The sequence below is a fragment of the Pseudoliparis swirei genome, chromosome 20 (genome assembly GCF_029220125.1).
Source record: "Pseudoliparis swirei isolate HS2019 ecotype Mariana Trench chromosome 20, NWPU_hadal_v1, whole genome shotgun sequence".
Classification (NCBI taxonomy): Eukaryota; Metazoa; Chordata; class Actinopteri; order Perciformes; family Liparidae; genus Pseudoliparis; species Pseudoliparis swirei.
The window spans coordinates 20,051,369-20,068,205 of NC_079407.1; the positions used below are offsets into that span (position 1 = coordinate 20,051,369).

The following is a 16,837-nucleotide window of genomic DNA, read 5'->3' on the forward strand; positions in this document are numbered from 1 at the left end:
TCAAACTAATGCTGAATATACAAGCAGAAGAACAGAAAGGATAGTTCATTGATTAGTTTAAAATGGGGACTGTTTGTGATTGCTTCTCTTTATGTAAGCACTGAATACAGATGATTATCTGTTTGTATCACTGGTGTTGATCAGTAGCTGAGGCACTTTTGATCATTATTTAGCTACAAACTAACAGGAACTGCATGTTGACTCACATTGCTCTGTTGCAGATGTGATGTTTGATTAAAGAAAGAAATAATCAATGCCCAGCAAAAGCATGTAGTAGGGCATAATCTTTCACAATATTACTTTAATATAACTGCATCACATATTTGTGATTGAACAAGATGAGAAAAGAATATATAGGATGGAATAAATTCACTTTTTCCAATACTGCAACGCCCAGAAGACACATTTTAGGACATTTACAAAGTGGTTCTGCAGGATTAATATCACCTCCCACCTGATTTACAATTGTGTCTGCATGTGGGTCTATGATTAATGTAATAATGAAATATGATCTTTTTCCATCCGGAGGGTGCTCTGTTAGCCACGACAGAAGCTGATATTTGGACAGGAAATTAATGAGCTACAGTCGGAGAGGAAGAAGGACCGTTTGTCACCCTCAGATTAAATTGTCTGACAGAGGACCCCGCAATAGTGAATTATGCAAAATTATAAATGACATTATTAGAAATTAAGTAAACCCTGAATATAATGTTGCCTTCCAGTATGCACAGACACAAGTTGGGGAAAGAAAAGAGACAGGGGGCAGGAAGATGAGGCCTTTAATGAGAAAATAATTTCATTCAAAAGGCTTGACTTATTCAAAGACTTGGAAAAGAGGAATGTGTGTTATAGATCTTCGCGGATACACACATTTATATTTTACTCAGAAACAGAGCTAGAACTCAACAACGTGTAATACTTTCACATTCTGAGGGCAAAGAGTAAAACAGATAATGCATTGAGTAAATTTAAAGGTTAAATGATTGTAAGAAACTACGTCTAGGAAAAGATATTGTTTGGGAAGCTTATTTCAGAATTAGGAAATAATGGTAGGCCTACTTATCGTCAACTATGTATTGATAAAGGTGTTTGTGCTTGAGCTCATATGTATATAAGAAGCTTGGGCTTGGACCATACAGTCTATGGCCCAATCCCAATTGTCCCTCTAAGGCCTTAAACCTTGACCCTTCAGGGGTTAAATGAAGTCACCTGGTACATGATTAAGCAAGAGAGACTGTAAGGACTTGAAATGGTGTACACAGGAATGAAAAAAACACTTTGCTGTAACATACCAAAATATATGTGTAGTAGGCCTACAATCGTTTGTATTTATTTCAGATGTTTTACTTCCTGATTTGAACGTCTTCCAAGCTCTTTCCTCACAAGATGAGAGTTAATTTCAAATAATGTATTTATTCTTCAATAGCTTCTTCAGCTTCAATGACACAATTAAATATGAATAAATCAGTCATGTATACTCGCTGCTTTCATTCCTCTGATTTCATGTGTTTTTAAATTCCATTTTTTATCTGTTATGTTTCTGAGTAAATGAAAATTGCCCGACTGAACACCCATGTTTGTTATCTTTGTTTACATCTCCATGTATCCAATGGTAACTCCGTGTTTGACGTCACATTGCTATGAATTGTGGGTAATTCCCTCAGGCAGAGTGTGCAGAAATGCGGATTTCCGGAAAGGGTTCATAAAAGGGCTCAAAGCGTCTGCGAGAAAGTCGTCAAAACACTCCATTATTTGACAGACTAGCCCTAAACCCTCCCGGACTGTACGGGAGCGCGCATCACACTCTGGAGTGTGTCGACGGGTACGCGCTCACATAAACAGCGGATGGTCAGGGGCTACGAGCTAGCAGGCTAACGCCACGTGACATTCCTGCCCAATCATGTGATCGACCCACATCCTGCATACTGCCGTCGACAACTTTTCTCCCAAGCAAATCCCCAAAACAAACGAACATGGCGGATTATGAAGAACGGCAGAGCCTGCTGGGAGATGACAACGACGGCGTGTCCGCGGCTCCAGGACCCGACAGACGGATGTCGTCCATCTCGAACCCCAGCCACTTTCTCCACCGATTGGTGGTCCTGGTCTTCATGTGCCTCCTTGGATTCGGTGAGCAGCGTAATCTTCTTGTGGAGTTGTGTGACGGAAATTCACTGTACAGAACGCTGTTGTGGTCGTCGTGGCTCACGTGTCGTTAAATAAATGCAGTAGCGTTGTTTGTATCCTCTGTTAATGTAGTTTATTTGTTCCAGGAAGCTACTTCTGTTATGACAACCCGGCTGCTCTTCAAACCGAAGTCATTCAGGTAATTGACCCTTTTTTTTTTTTTTTTCAGCCAGAGAATTTAATAGTGGAAATTAAATTCCAAAATAGATGGAAGCGAATATAATCTGATGAGGTTCCTCTCTGCATTCACTAGGACCTGCACCTGAACACGTCAAAGTTCATGCAGCTGTATGCCTGGTACTCTTGGCCCAATGTGGTGCTCTGCTTCTTTGGGGGATTTCTGCTTGACCGGGTTTTTGGCATCCGGTAAGAAAAACAATACGTCACTAAGTCACATGTATGTCCAGTAAAAGAGTTGTCTAGCTTTTATGCTTGCCATCTTTTAATTAGTTTTTGTTCTTTATAGGTTGGGGACCATCATCTTTTCACTTTTCGTCTGTTTCGGACAGGTACCTGGAAATCTTGATATACTTTTAAAATCGATATTTTTTTAATCGTCCATCTAAATAGAAATCAAACGGTATGACATGGAACATTTTCTTTGTTGTATTTTAACTGTTTACTCCGCACAGGTAATATTTGCTACTGGAGCTTTAGTGAATCGTTTCTGGCTGATGGAAGTTGGACGCTTCATATTTGGGTGAGCAAATCATTTTGCCTTTGTGTTAAAAGCTATTAGTTTCCTAACAACTTTACATACCAGGGGCTAGTTTTCTACCGCCACTCATCCGGTAGGCCTCATACTATCGAGTGTCTCACACGGCCCTCCCTCCTGTTTTCTTTCCCTGGGCAGTATTGGAGGAGAGTCCTTGGCCGTGGCCCAGAACACCTATGCGGTCAACTGGTTTAAAGGAAAGGAGCTCAATCTGGTGTTTGGCCTTCAGCTGAGCATGGCTCGCCTGGTAAATACAACATTAGACATGCTTTAAAATGACATAATTATCCTTTTTTGTGTGTATTCATGATACTATACAACACCTTACACAGTTCATTCACCCTCCTCTCTCGTCTCAAGGGCAGCACGGTGAACATGAACATCATGGGCTGGGTGTACACCAAAGTCACAGACCTCGTGGGCTCTCCTGGACACACCGCGCTGGGCGTGTCGCTCATGATCGGTGAATGTCATACTCTCTTTTGCTTTAGCCAGAGATACGCGCACCGCTCAAGGGGGAAGACTTGAAATTGGAAAGTGTTAAACATGAAGACTCGGGTTCCGGGTGCTTCACCGCTGTCCAAACGAGAGATACGACATCCTTTCTCTAACTCATGACCTCTGATGACACAGCCAGAAGTCACAGAGAGAAGTGGTATGGAGAAATAAAAGTGCTGCTGCAGATGAGGCACTTTGAGTTTCCTCTGGAGTGACTTCTTCCTTGTCCTAAAAGTGCTTCCACTTTTGCACACCTTGCAGTTTTGCTCTTTCTCTTAAAGTGTCTCGACTGGCAATGGGATATGTGGTATCCATCTGAACAATAGATCCAATCAGCAGTCGTCCTGCATACTAATTTGATCTCCTTGATGATAATCTAATCACCAAGTGTAACGCAAGTGTCCGTGCTTTCCTTCTTGTCTCCTCGAGATGTAAATCTGTCCTTCTCTCTCTCCTTAGCTTCTGTAACCTGCCTGTTTTCTCTCATGTGTGCCTTGGTGCTGGGATTCCTTGACAAAAGAGCCGAGAAGATCCTCCAGAAAGAAGGAAGAGGAGCCGGTAGGAAAGATTGTCTCTTTCTTATCTCTTGTTTTTCCTCTTGGCCCTCATCTGTCAATAACGACAAGAATGCTGTAATCATTGAGGACCATGGCTTGACCTCACACTGCCTTCCTGGCTAGACGGTTAATTTCCGTCAGCACGTTGTCATTTGAGGTGTGGGTTCTTTATAAAAGCAGCGACCGCTCAATGCAGTTGTTCTTAGGCATGAAGCGCGATGAGAACCAATTCTCTCTTCTTTTGGTTCCATTTCATGAAATGTTCTGATTTTGTTCGTACATTGATTTTGTTGGTTTATAAAAACCTACAAATTAAGAGCTGTTAACCAAAAGCACATCTTGTCTTCACAGTCCACACATAGTGTGTTCAATGCCCGACAATGTGAGTTTTTAAATCAAATTTTATTTATTTTGTTTAGAGTCATTCTAATATTAATTATTAAATCCCAATTCAGACTATAAAAAAAACCCTGGGTTGATGTGTGTGTGTCTCTCTCTAATGGGGAGATCTGGGGTTCCATCCCAGACTCCTCCAGTCTGCATGACGATGTGTCCTCTGGCAAGATACTGAACCCCAAATTGCGGTGTTTGAGTGTGCGCTAAGTATGTATCAGCATATTGGTACGATCAAGAATAGGGCTGCAATTAACAATTATTTTAATCGATTAATTTTTCGATTAATCTGATTTTTAAAAAAAACTTAATTTCCAACTCTTTATTTAAAAAAAAACGAACTGACAAGGCTTTACTCGCGTGAGTTTACTCGCCCGACTATTTGTGGTTTATTTCCGTCGGAGAGGTTATCTTATCTTAGCTTATTTTATCTCTGTGGCTTTTTCGATTTTATCGATTTGTTGTTGCAGCCCAAGTCAAGAATATGTGACGCATCTGGACTCGACTGCTCTCGGCTTCCCTTTTTACAGAAAATGTAAATAAACTATGAAGAGATGGTCGTTGCATGAAGCCCATTGTTGTGAATGGTTTCCCCTCAGAACTAATGGCTTCTTTTGTCAGAAAATCCACTCTTTTACTTTTACGGTTGTTTCAAGCCGATGATGCTCTCGAGCTGATCGGCATGTGTGTGGTCATCTTGCGTTGTAGGTGAGGTCATCAAGTTGACGGACGTGAAAGACTTCCCCTTCCACCTGTGGCTCATCTTCATCATTTGTGTCTGCTACTATGTGGCCATATTCCCCTTCATTGGACTGGGACAGTGAGTATTGCACCAGGGCCCCCCTCACACACACACACACGCACACACACACACACACACACACAAACGTCCCTCTAGTGGTCCTCACACATCTTTACATCCCTTAAGTAATACACCCAGAACATTGTCTCATCAGTCAGTGCCTCTACTCTCTCTCATCACATTTTCAGGCCATCCTAATCCATGTTGATTAATTTTATATTTTAGTTGTGTGATTTAGTATGCGTCACTGAGCTCACAAAATATGTTTATGACCATAATTGATATGCTGATTATGACATTTTCACTCAAATGTCTGCGAGGGTGAAATGATGAAGCGATGACATTTTGGACAGACGTGACATAAACATCCCTGTTTGCCGTGGGAATACAACACGAGGCGTTACCTTTGCTCCAACAGGGATAATGTCCATGTTCTAATCCCAAACTCATTGCTGAAGTGGTGGAGCAGCATTTTGGGTCAAGTGCTTGATGCAAAATATCTTGACCATAACTTGTCCTTGAGTTCAAACTAAAATATTCGTCATCTCCCAAGATGGTTTTAATCTTAAAGTGTGTTGAATGGAGGGAAACCCCGAGAGCTTTTCATTACAATCGCTACTATGCCCGTCTGAGAAAAGACATCTCAGCCACACAATGCTGCGTTGTCATCGGACCACAAAAGGAGGGCGAGGGAGTCAGACGTGGAAAGAGGTCTGACAAATGGGTTTGCAGTGAAAGAAACCAATTGAAGCAATCACAACCTGCATTTCCGTCTCTGAAAGGCACTCTCAAGTCACTTAGCAACGGACATGGATTTTCCACTGAGGGCCATTGCTGACCCAGCAAATACTTGTTATGCAAATTAGGCAGAAACCAATGCATGGAAGAGATCTACCTGCTGCACGAGTCGACTATTCATGCCGCTGTCGTCACATCAATATAAAGCGGGAGCAGCTTCCTGTAACGTGACCTTGTGTTTTATTACAGGGTGTTCTTCATTGAGAAATTCAACTTCTCCCCAGCTGAAGCCAGACTGGTCAACAGGTAACTGAGTCCTTTAAGACCAACGACACGCAGACCAATATCGTCTGCTGCTGCTGCTGTATCTGCCGTTTCCTTTTGTGGGCTGCATTTGTCTTTGTTCTAACGCAGGGGTCGGGAACCTTTTTGACTGGGAGAGCCATAAAAGCCAAATATTTCCAAATATATTTCATTGAGAGCCATATAGTATTTTTAATGTATAATTTTAATGCGACTTCTGGTGCTGCATGATGCTAGGGGCGGGGGGTGCAGGTGACTTTTTCTTTGCTCCGCCCCGATGCGCGCGCACACGCCGGCATCGGAGCTCTGCAGCGCGCGAGACGGAGAGCCGAAAAGTGTTCACGCGACACGAAGAGACAGAATGACATGTTGAACAGACGTTTAGTTTAATAAAAGAACAAAGACGTCTTTAACCCTTGTGTTGCCTTCGGGTCAATTTGATCCGATTCAATGTTTAACCCTCCTGTTACCTTTATATTTACTAACATATTTTACCCTTGAGGTCAATATGACCCCAGCTATTAAAATCTCCAGAAAATTATTAGAATTAATATTGTTTTCCAAGTTTAAGTGTGAGGTACTTTATGTTTGTTTGTTGACTCCCGAAAGAACACCGACATTAATCATTGAATCGGGTCAAATTGACCCGAAGGCAACACAAGAGTTAAGAAAAGGGACCTGAAATTACTTCTGCTGTAATCTGGCGCTATAGAAAAAATGACAGGGTGGCGGGCGGAGATTTTTTTTCTTCCTCAACTCAAAATTGTCTGGGAGCCATATGCCGTCACCGGAAGAGCCATATATGGCTCGCGAGCCATAGGTTACCGACCCCTGTTCTAACGGATGACTTGCCAGATTATTTTTCCCGTGTGGCAACATCGGCATTTGACCTGATCCTGTGAACATGTTCGACCACTAAAATCCCAAATAACACAAACCGAAAGACCGACTTTTTCAGCTCTATTTTTATTTGGTTTTCTTTCTGTCATTAAGCAGCTCATTCGACTGAAACATTTCGATGTGTCTATCTTCCTGCCCTTCTCTGTCTTCCCCAGTATTGTGTACATCATCTCCGCCCCTGCGTCGCCCCTTCTGGGCTTCATGGTTGATCGGACGGGGAGGAATGTGCTTTGGGTCATGGTCGCCGTGGTCTCCACGCTCGCTGCTCACATGATGCTGGCCTTCACCTTCTGGAACCCGTGGATCGCCATGGTAATGCCCCATGCAACCTTCTTCGGGACACTCCAACACGAGCTTCATTTGTACATTTAGAAAAAGTTGTGGGATGAAGGAATTGCAATGTGGAAACATGCCAGGATGTTCACTGGGGCTGTATATAATATATACAAGTATAATCCCTCTGTTGGAAACATATTTGTGGACTTGAACACATGATTTTGTTTTAAGAATGGAATTTATGTATTTTGTCTTACTGTCCGTCTTGCCATGGAATTCTGAGCGCCCTGAAATGTTTAAAGCAAAGTGTGTGTGTGTTTTCTCTTGTTTTCCAGTCCCTGCTAGGCATCTCCTACTCCCTTCTGGCCTGTGCCCTTTGGCCGATGGTGGCCTTTGTGGTACCGGAGCATCAGCTGGGGACCGCCTATGGCTTGTATGTACCGCAACGGCAATATGTTTGACTCACAGTCCCGGTTCTGACTGATTTGTTGTCGTTATTGACACCCCTGTTGATCTTCTGCCTTCGTCCACCAGCATGCAGTCGATCCAGAACCTGGGCCTGGCGCTCGTTGCCATGGCAGCAGGATCCATCCTCGACAACAGAGGATACCTGGTTTTGGAAGTCTTCTTCTGCGTCTGCATCTGCTGTCAGTATTTTCTGCCCGTTTTGAGACGACAGCCTTTCCAGCTCCTGTTCAGCACTTTAAAGTGACGATGGCAGTGCTTTCCCTCATCCCCCCCCCCTAACCCTTTGTTTGTTTCTTGCAGTTTCACTGATGGCGGTGGTGACGCTGTACTTTGTGGATTACCTCCGAGGTAGGAGAAGACTGACACGTGGAACTCTGTCGCTCCGTACCGTCTTCAGTTGTTTTGTTTCCCTCAATCTCCTGCTCCGATTCCTTTTCTCCGGTGTCGCTCTTCACTCTTCAGCAAAACTCCAGTCCCTCCACCCCTCTCACTCGCTCCCTCATCTCTCCATCTCCCTCTCTCTAGGAGGAGATTTAAACCTGTCAGGCGCAGCCAGAGCCAAACTCCATAAAGAAGCCACTACAGACGCAGAGTGAGTAGCATTGACCCGGCACCCTCCATCACTGCGTCTCCACCCCCTTGCTCCACTCATGTTACCAAGTGGTACGGGCATAATTTAGAACACCTTTGAGAGCCCCTGCCCTAATTGACTGTGTCCTCAGTTGAAATAGGTAGATTTTCTCTTCGAAGCCGTCCGTCACGCCAGATAAAGATAAATGATTAAAAGGATTGAACGAGATTTGCCCGTGATCGGTCAGTCAGGTGATGTGTCACAGTCCAGTCGCATGTCTTGCATGCACAGTTGCAGAATTATGTTTCAGTGTGAAGTGTTATATGAAGAACGTTATCCTTGATAGTTTGATATATTATATTACTTTGGTTTAATCTTGAGTGGTTCTCACAGCCAAACGGATCATGGCCCTTCTGCTATCATTGACAGTGTGTATATCATCATCTCTCAATGTTGATTTATTTCCAAGCATTCAAATTCAAAGTGAAATGTTGTTGTCTCATCTGGTGGATGTTCGGTTGCAGCTAACGCATTACAAAGACCAGCGATGGGGACTAAAAGGGAACTTATTGAATGGGCTGCTTGGAAACCAGAGTTGTTCTGCAGCGTGAAGGAGGAAGCGCTCCCGCCCGCTGCAGACCGAGTGGGTGCATTTATTCAGGTCGCGTGTCTATATCACACCACATGTGGTTGGTTTATTCTGTGCTTGACAAACAAAGCCAAACCACATGTTCTCTCTGGGGACGCGACTACTTTCGGTTCTCATTACAGCCTGAGAACGGTCACATTGAGCCGGAATTCTTGTTACCTCAGTCTTTGTCCCTCTATTCATTTCTGTATATGCAGTTAATGTTATATTATATAGATATATATATGGCTTATGCTGTGTGAAAATACACGTACTATGTACATACATACTAATATTTTCTGGTCCGTTCTGCAACTGATATTTTCCAGGTGATGATGATTGAGGGAATGCACAAAGGCCACCCAAGAGCCGTCAATCCACTGCCACTGGGCGGGACTGCACTACTGACTCCTCCCACTGCTGTCACCTGTGGCCCATCAGATCTGACTGTCCATGTGCTGACGGCTTATTATGTCCTTATCGGGACACTGACAAAGGACACATCCCGGTTTGGACTCCACAGTTCCTCTCTGACCGCTCATATTGGATTCATCTCCTCCAATAACTCTGTGTTTTATTCCCCTCCGTCTGTGCGTTTGCGTGTCAGTCGTCCCGTCGGCTACTAAAGGAAGTGGCTTCCAAAGGGTTTCAAATGAAAAGCTGAGACTCCGGTGGAAAGGTGACTATTTAGAATATATAGGCCTAGATTTGATGACATGCTAATTAAACTCGCTTTGTAAGATTCATGTGTTAATTCAATTGTTCTAAATGTAAATAATGTAATTTTTTTGATGTTTTATAATAGTTTCCAAAGGCGCTCAGTTCTTTTGCCTTAATGCACCAATTAATGTACATATCAGCATTCATAATTACCAACCCAAAAATTTCTTGCTGGGCTTTCCTTAGAGAGATCTTACTCAATTTAATCATCTGCATCATTGACTTTTTTTATGGTGCAAAATCTCATAAAGAGCATAGCTCTTTATTTTTTAATATAACTCAATTTTTCTATTTCCTAATTCCTTTATCTGCTCTTTGCTGGTTTCGGGGGGTGCGTAAAGATATATTTTCCGTTTCATCATGAAATGGTACATTACTATAAGAACAAAAGAAAATATTTTGTATTTCTTTTTGTAGAGTTTTTGATTGTTTTTCAAGCTCAGGTAATTAACTTGTTGTCAGCATTTCCCCCAAGTTGTTGTTTTATTCACCTGAACAGTGAGACAAAATATGCACTGTTTGTTGATCTCTCACCATGCCAGTTATGTAAACCATCTCCCTGTGAGCTCATCAGACTGTGCCTGATGAACACTCACTACCTCAGATGGGAAAGTATGGCATCAAAATGTTAGGACTACCTTAACACCCGCTGAAAATCTTTATATTTTTGTTATGACCTCCCGAAGGTCAACATCCCATTGTTGTGGTGATGTAGCAGTTTACTCCTGAGGGGGGGGCACACACACACATCTGAGAACACTATCTGTGATGTGGTGCATTGGGCTCAGAGGTGAAATGGAGGTGGTGTTAAGTTACTCTTTAAAGGCCAGCACGTGTAAGAAGACTTGTGTGTGTGATTGCACATTAAAATGACCAGCCTCCTCACCTGTCGTTTATTCACACTATGTGGACGTGACGGCAGGGCAAGTGTTCACTGTTATTGAGCTGTCGACAAGAAATGACAGGATTGAGAAATTACAGGAGATCTATTGTACAATAAAAGTAGGCATGATTAAAAAAGTCTTGTATCGCAATATTATTCATGAAATGATTAAAGAACTTTTTTCTTTAAAGCATACGAGGGCTCTTTTTTTTCCTGCAGTATATCTTTTCCCTCAACCTACAGTCATAAGTTATTTTCTCAGCTACAACAGGCTGTAACTGATTTATCTTTCGGGTTATTTTTTAATCGTCTTGGTATTGGCTGTAGAGATCATAAAGATGGAGACATTATTATAGCTGCAGGATTGAAATGCAGCACATTAAACTGAGAGGCGAGCACCCGTGTGTGCTTTGGGCTTACGCAACCAGTGCCTCTAAAGGCTGGATGTATACACACACACACCACTTCTGATCACACAATTTGAACAGAAATCAATTTATTTTATTTGGCTTCAGATCTTGACACTGGCAATACTTTTGTAAACTAATTTGTTTAAAGGGCGTAAGGGCTTTATAATTAAACAAGTCATTTTTCCACTTAAAGTGAAGTCTTTTTTCTCTTTCTCCTCTCCGATCTCGGACAACTGCTCCACCCATCTGTCATCACTGGCAGTGTCATAAGGCCCGTCATTCAGCTGCTGCTTGCCTGTTCTGGGTGGTTCTTGTACTGTTTCCAATATGAAGGTTTTAGTTGGACCCATCTTCAATTATTTTCCATTTCCTCCACACCTGTGGCCTTTTCTTTATAGAAACTACACAATATTAATATGTTTGTTGTCCAGGAGAGTGTGTCGTATATAATTGGATGATGTTTTATGGTGCAGATGCTGTTTTGAGGTCGTTCTCAGAGACGATGCCCTCAGCAGACGACAGAGGGCAGCAATCCCCCCACAGGGTGTCGTTGCAGGCTCAGTATTTACAGTATCAGTCAGTTCCTTTGGCCAAGTCCTCAGTTTTAACTTTTACGGTTGCAATAAATCAAATAAAAGTCAAGATCAAGCCTGGGACTGTTTCCAAATACACATTCTTACATATGTAATAAAGTCATTATTAATATTAATAGTTGCTACATTGTTATTACCACCCAAAAGGTATGGATCAGTGAGACCTCTGATGGATGCTACCCTCCAGACCTGTGTGTGCTGACTACACCCACCAGACACACGATGGGCTGCACTCTCGCCCTCCTCCACACCCAAGCCCGAAGCTCCCGTCGGCTCCGATCGCAGCCCAGGAAGTGGAGGAGAGGATTTAAGCAGCAGTTGAAACTGACCACAGGCTTCCACGACCCTCACAAACAAGTAGGCGGTGCGAGCAATGTGATAAGGCACAAAACACACCACGAACATGAGACACACGACCAGCAGCATGTAGATGGACGTGTTGCGCATACGGGCCGTCCTTGCGTTCGGAACCCGGTCCGCGGCCCGACAACAAAGCGCTCTCATGGTGGAGCAGTAGCACGTGATGACGACGAGAAATGGGATCAGGAAACCAACGATGGCTAGAAACAGCCCGTAAGGGAAGTACACTTTAAAGTTCCCCGGGTTGGTCATTTCAAAGCACACGGTCACATTGTTGATCTCACCCGTGTGCGCAAAGACCAGTGTGGGTAAAATCTCCGCCGTGGCCATGCAGGACCCAAACGGCGCCTGACGCGAAGAGGGCGCGCTTTTTGGTCCGCAGACGCACAGCGGCGATGGGGAAGCACACACCGAGGAACCGGTGCACGCTGACGCACGTGAGAAACATCATGCTGCAGTGGAGGTTGACGAAGAAGAACAATCTGACGCTTTTGCAGAGGATGTTGCCGAAGGGCCACAACTCGCCTCATGCTGATGATGAGAGGAGGCAAGGCCAGCACGTAGAGGAGATCCGCCACGGCGAGGTTGGTCATGTAGATGACAGTGCTGCTCCAGCGGCGCGTCCGACAACACACGCACCACAGCAGGGCGCCGTTTAAACTCAGGCCCAGCAGAAACACGAGGCTGTAGGACACTGGCAGTAAGATCCTTTGGTAGTAGTTACTCACTGGACAGATGTTGAGGATCTCCATTCAAAAGTGTTGATAATTCGGAGGCCTTGCCACTTGTCTTGGACCAAAAGTGATAAATGAACCAGTTCTACCATCTGCAGCTCATCTTACTGACGTGTACAGGTGACGTGTGCCACACGCAAATACCAAATGTAAGTGTTTGTTCAACGCGTGCGTCCCTCCTGTGTGATGTAAACCATTATAGCGTCATATCAAGGGCATGAGCAAATAGATTGGTACACCGTGATGCATTTCATGAGCCTGCAGTGATGGGCTGTAGATACTGTAGTGTGCCACTTCCCTTCCGCAGAAAAGGTGTGCAGATTAATTAATGCTGTATTTAGATCCGATAGGCACGTTACATGACACCGGCAACACACACACACACACACACACACACCTACACACACGCACACGTACACTCGTGCGCACGCGCGATGGGCGCTGTATAAAAACGCGCACACGCTCAGCGTCCCATTGGCTGCGAGAATTTTCCAAGTGTGTTCTATCTCCGGCTGCTCCCGACTAAAAAGTGTTCACTTCAGCTGCCTGACCGCGGAGAGAGAGAGCGAGAGAGAGTGTTTGAGAGAGAGAGAGAACTCGTCATGCTGAGGAACGGCACGCACAGGTTAGTGTCGCATTCTTTGCCTAATCCTTGATCCTTGTCCAAAGTGTATGGCAACATGTGTTTATAGGACAGAGGAGAGGCTCCAGTATAGGGCTGCCTCGGCATGCTCTGATGGGGGCTACACTCCTGCAGAACATTACTTTGTCTGCAGCGGTGCAGGGAGGAGTAAATGTTGTTCATATATATCCTGAGGGCTTATGGCATGTTTCAGTTTAGGGAGAATTTGTCTGTCCTAATTTGAGCGGTGTCCTCTTCCAGAAGCATGTACCAGAGAGAGGAGGCGAGGCTGCGCAGCAGGAGTCTGGTTGTGGCTCGGGAGAGGAAACACCTTGCTCTGTGCATTAATAACCAGGTAACTAGAAAGATGAAACATATTAATCTGTGTATCAATAACCAGGTAACTAGAGAGATAAAACATATTAATCTGTGCATTAATAACCAGGTAACTCGGGAGATAAAACATATTAATCTGTGCATTAATAACCAGGTAACTGGGGAGATGAAACACATTAATCTGTACCTTAATAACCAGGTAACTAGAGAGATGAAACACATTAATCTGTGCATTAATAACTAGGTAACTGGGGAGATGAAACACATTAATCTGTACCTTAATAACCAGGTAACTAGAGAGATAAAACATATTAATCTGTGCATTAATAACCAGGTAACTAGAGAGATGAAACACATTAATCTGTGCATTAATAACCAGGTAACTAGAGAGATAAAACATATTAATCTGTGCATTAATAACCAGGTAACTAGAGAGATGAAACATATTAATCTGTGCATTAATAACCAGGTAACTAGAGAGATGAAACATATTAATCTGTGCATTAATAACCAGGTAACTAGAGAGATGAAACATATTAATCTGTGCATTAATAACCAGGTAACTAGAGAGATGAAACACATTAATCTGTGCATTAATAACTAGGTAACTAGAGAGATAAAACATATTAATCTGTGCATTAATAACCAGGTAACTAGAGAGATGAAACACATTAATCTGTGCATTAATAACCAGGTAACTAGAGAGATAAAACATATTAATCTGTGCATTAATAACCAGGTAACTAGAGAGATGAAACATATTAATCTGTGCATTAATAACTAGGTAACTCGGGAGATGAAACACATTAATCTGTGCATTAATAACTAGGTAACTAGAGAGATAAAACATATTCATCTGTGCATTAATAACTAGGTAACTGGGGAGATGAAACACATTAATTTGTGCATAAATAACGAGGTAACTGCGGAGATGAAACACATTAATCTGTGTATTAATAACCAGGTAACTGGGGAGAGGGCAACAGACCGTCTTTCTTTCTGTCAACTGGATTATGTCATGACTCGCTGGGAGGATATATTGCTAAAGGAGGACGCTATCTTCTCTTTTTGGTAAAAGGAGCCTTACATTGATGTAATTCACTTTCTGATCTTTTTTTAGGAGCAATGTAATTGACAGTCGTATCCTGCTCCGAGGCTAAGTCTCCGAGGGGGAAAAGAGGCCCACTGAATGTACAAACATTCATTTGAAAGATAGACTAATTCTAATATGATAACATTAAGGCAACTATTCCACATTCATACAACAGATAAGTATCAGCACCACGGACAGTGGATCCCATGTGTCTTCTTAACTGCTTTGAATGGTTGCGCCCCTTACTCACACATTCAAATGACACAATTGACTGAATTCAATTTGCTTTGGGGAATTGCTTCTTTATGTTGACTTAAGGACTCTGGAAAATATTTGCATAGCAGCAGCTGAAAAGGTCTTATTAACATATAACCTCCTGCTACAAATGACTTCCCAATCAGCAGGGGATATTGAGGGGAAAGCCGAGGTGGCATGACCAGAGCTCATGTAAAGGAATAATGCATGTTTTAGCACCCTTAAACCGTGGCTCTGAGGAGACGATCGCTGTAAATTGACTTTATAATGTAAATCAGTTCTGCTGGAATCTAAAAGAAGTAGCCCTGTATGTGGTCTGTGTGTGCTTGGGTTCGTATAGGTGCACCTAAGTTCACCTGGTTGTATGAGCTTCTTAATATTTAATGCCGGTGATGTAGGGTTGCGCATCGGCGGCTGGGGAGCGGTATGAGCTCTGAAAGCACTGCTGCTGTCCAAATTGTCAGCACTAACTCCGGACGCCATGTCAGAGGAGGTTCATATATGAGAAGAAGCTCGATGAAGAACCAACCAGTAATTGGCGTGTGAAATATGAATAGGGATAGAAATGCAGGTTATTGGATATGGAGGCTGCCGCTGTGTCTGTGTGAGTGATTCAGATTCATTGCTGAGGCGTGAACCCCCGAAGAAACACATTCATCCATCCAGCTATTACTCCATAATCAATGGGACGGCTGAATTTTACGGCCACAAGGCCTTGTTGTTGACCATTTTACACAGAGCTTATTTAAACAGCGTGCCAAAGGGGGTCGCGTTTAATGGGATTGGGCATTAAATATAGAGGACAGGGGATATTGTTGACACAGCACTTGCAGCTGCAATCTTCAAATCATTAATCAGAAAAACATGCATGAAGCCCTTTGGTGTTCCTAATTCACTCAACATACCGTAAAGTTAAACATTTCATCATGACAAGCACCAGTTCCCCCTCACTGTAAGTGGGAGTCAGATACAGTGCAATACATAGAAAGAGATGTACATAGTGGGAGTGTGGAGCCAGAGAAGGGTGTCATCTTTCAGAAGTGCATTATTGTCTCTTCCCCCCGTGGGGGGGGGGGGGGGGGGGAGCGCTGTGCTGAGTGCTGTTTGCTCCAGCTCACTCCAACTCGCCGCGATTGAGTCGTAATAACCGGCGTTGGAGCGAGATGAGCTGCACGCTGTCAGATGCCTCCTCGCTCCACCGTCATGTGATGGAGAAACATACATCTTCTGTGTGTGTGTGTGTGCGCTCGCTTTTTCAAAATGCACAATAACTCCTAAACATACACAACTAGAATGGGCACTCGGTAGAGCGCATACCTTCGCATATTTTGACCTTTTCATGACCTTGACCTTGACCTTTGGCCCGATCGATCCCAAAGTCTAATCAAATGGTCCCCGGATAATAACCAATCATCCCACCAAATTTCATGCGATTCAAGAAGATGTTGACCTTTTTCATGACCTTGACCTTGACCTTTGACCCGATCAATCCCAAAATCTAATCAAATGGTCCCCTGATAATAACCAATCATCCCACCAAATTTCATGCGATTCGGTTTACAACTTTTTTTGTTACGCGAATAACACGCATACAAATAAATAAATAAACTAGAACGGGCACTCGGTAGAGCGCATACCTTCGCATATCACAAGATTGGGCATTGAATTATGAACATGTTGGCATTAGTTGCATGCCAATTGGATAAAAATGGACCGTGCTATAGTAAAAAGAAGATTTTGACCTATCCATGACCTTGACCTTTGACCCGATTGATCCCAAAATCTAATCAAATGG

At 43.3% G+C, this 16,837-nt stretch overlaps 2 protein-coding genes and 1 pseudogene across 3 annotated transcripts in view; 2 read left to right on the forward strand and 1 right to left on the reverse strand.

Moving 5' to 3' along the window:
• Window positions 1–1,671: 1,671 nt before the first annotated feature.
• mfsd1 (major facilitator superfamily domain containing 1) lies at window positions 1,672–10,832 on the forward strand. The gene is made up of 16 exons (XM_056441649.1): window positions 1,672–2,130; window positions 2,274–2,326; window positions 2,441–2,553; window positions 2,654–2,696; window positions 2,820–2,887; window positions 3,041–3,149; window positions 3,263–3,365; window positions 3,860–3,958; window positions 5,059–5,170; window positions 6,140–6,196; window positions 7,249–7,405; window positions 7,705–7,802; window positions 7,904–8,016; window positions 8,138–8,185; window positions 8,363–8,429; window positions 9,366–10,832. The coding sequence occupies exons 1-16, from the start codon at window positions 1,974–1,976 to the stop codon at window positions 9,367–9,369; spliced, it is 1,401 nt and encodes a 466-aa protein (XP_056297624.1). The 5' UTR covers window positions 1,672–1,973; the 3' UTR covers window positions 9,370–10,832.
• Window positions 10,833–11,818: 986 nt separating this feature from the next.
• LOC130210829 (P2Y purinoceptor 3-like) lies at window positions 11,819–12,754 on the reverse strand (annotated as a pseudogene).
• Window positions 12,755–13,338: 584 nt separating this feature from the next.
• The window catches only part of schip1 (schwannomin interacting protein 1), a 221,671-nt gene continuing 218,172 nt past the window's right edge, over window positions 13,339–16,837 (forward strand). For both annotated transcript variants that reach the window (XM_056440794.1, XM_056440795.1), the window contains exons 1-2: window positions 13,339–13,361; window positions 13,620–13,713. In XM_056440794.1, the coding sequence (XP_056296769.1) occupies window positions 13,339–13,361; window positions 13,620–13,713 (117 nt within the window). The remainder of the gene's footprint in view (window positions 13,362–13,619; window positions 13,714–16,837) is intronic.

What these genes read in the sequence shown, in the direction of transcription:
- mfsd1 (XM_056441649.1), top strand. Translation starts at nt 1,974, where the DNA reads ATGGCGGATTATGAAGAACGGCAGAGCCTGCTGGGAGATGACAACGAC. An exon ending in CATGTGCCTCCTTGGATTCG is followed by an intron (nt 2,131 to 2,273) that starts GTGAGCAGCGTA and finishes TATTTGTTCCAG; the next exon opens with GAAGCTACTTCTGTTATGAC. An exon ending in TTTTCGTCTGTTTCGGACAG is followed by an intron (nt 2,697 to 2,819) that starts GTACCTGGAAAT and finishes TACTCCGCACAG; the next exon opens with GTAATATTTGCTACTGGAGC.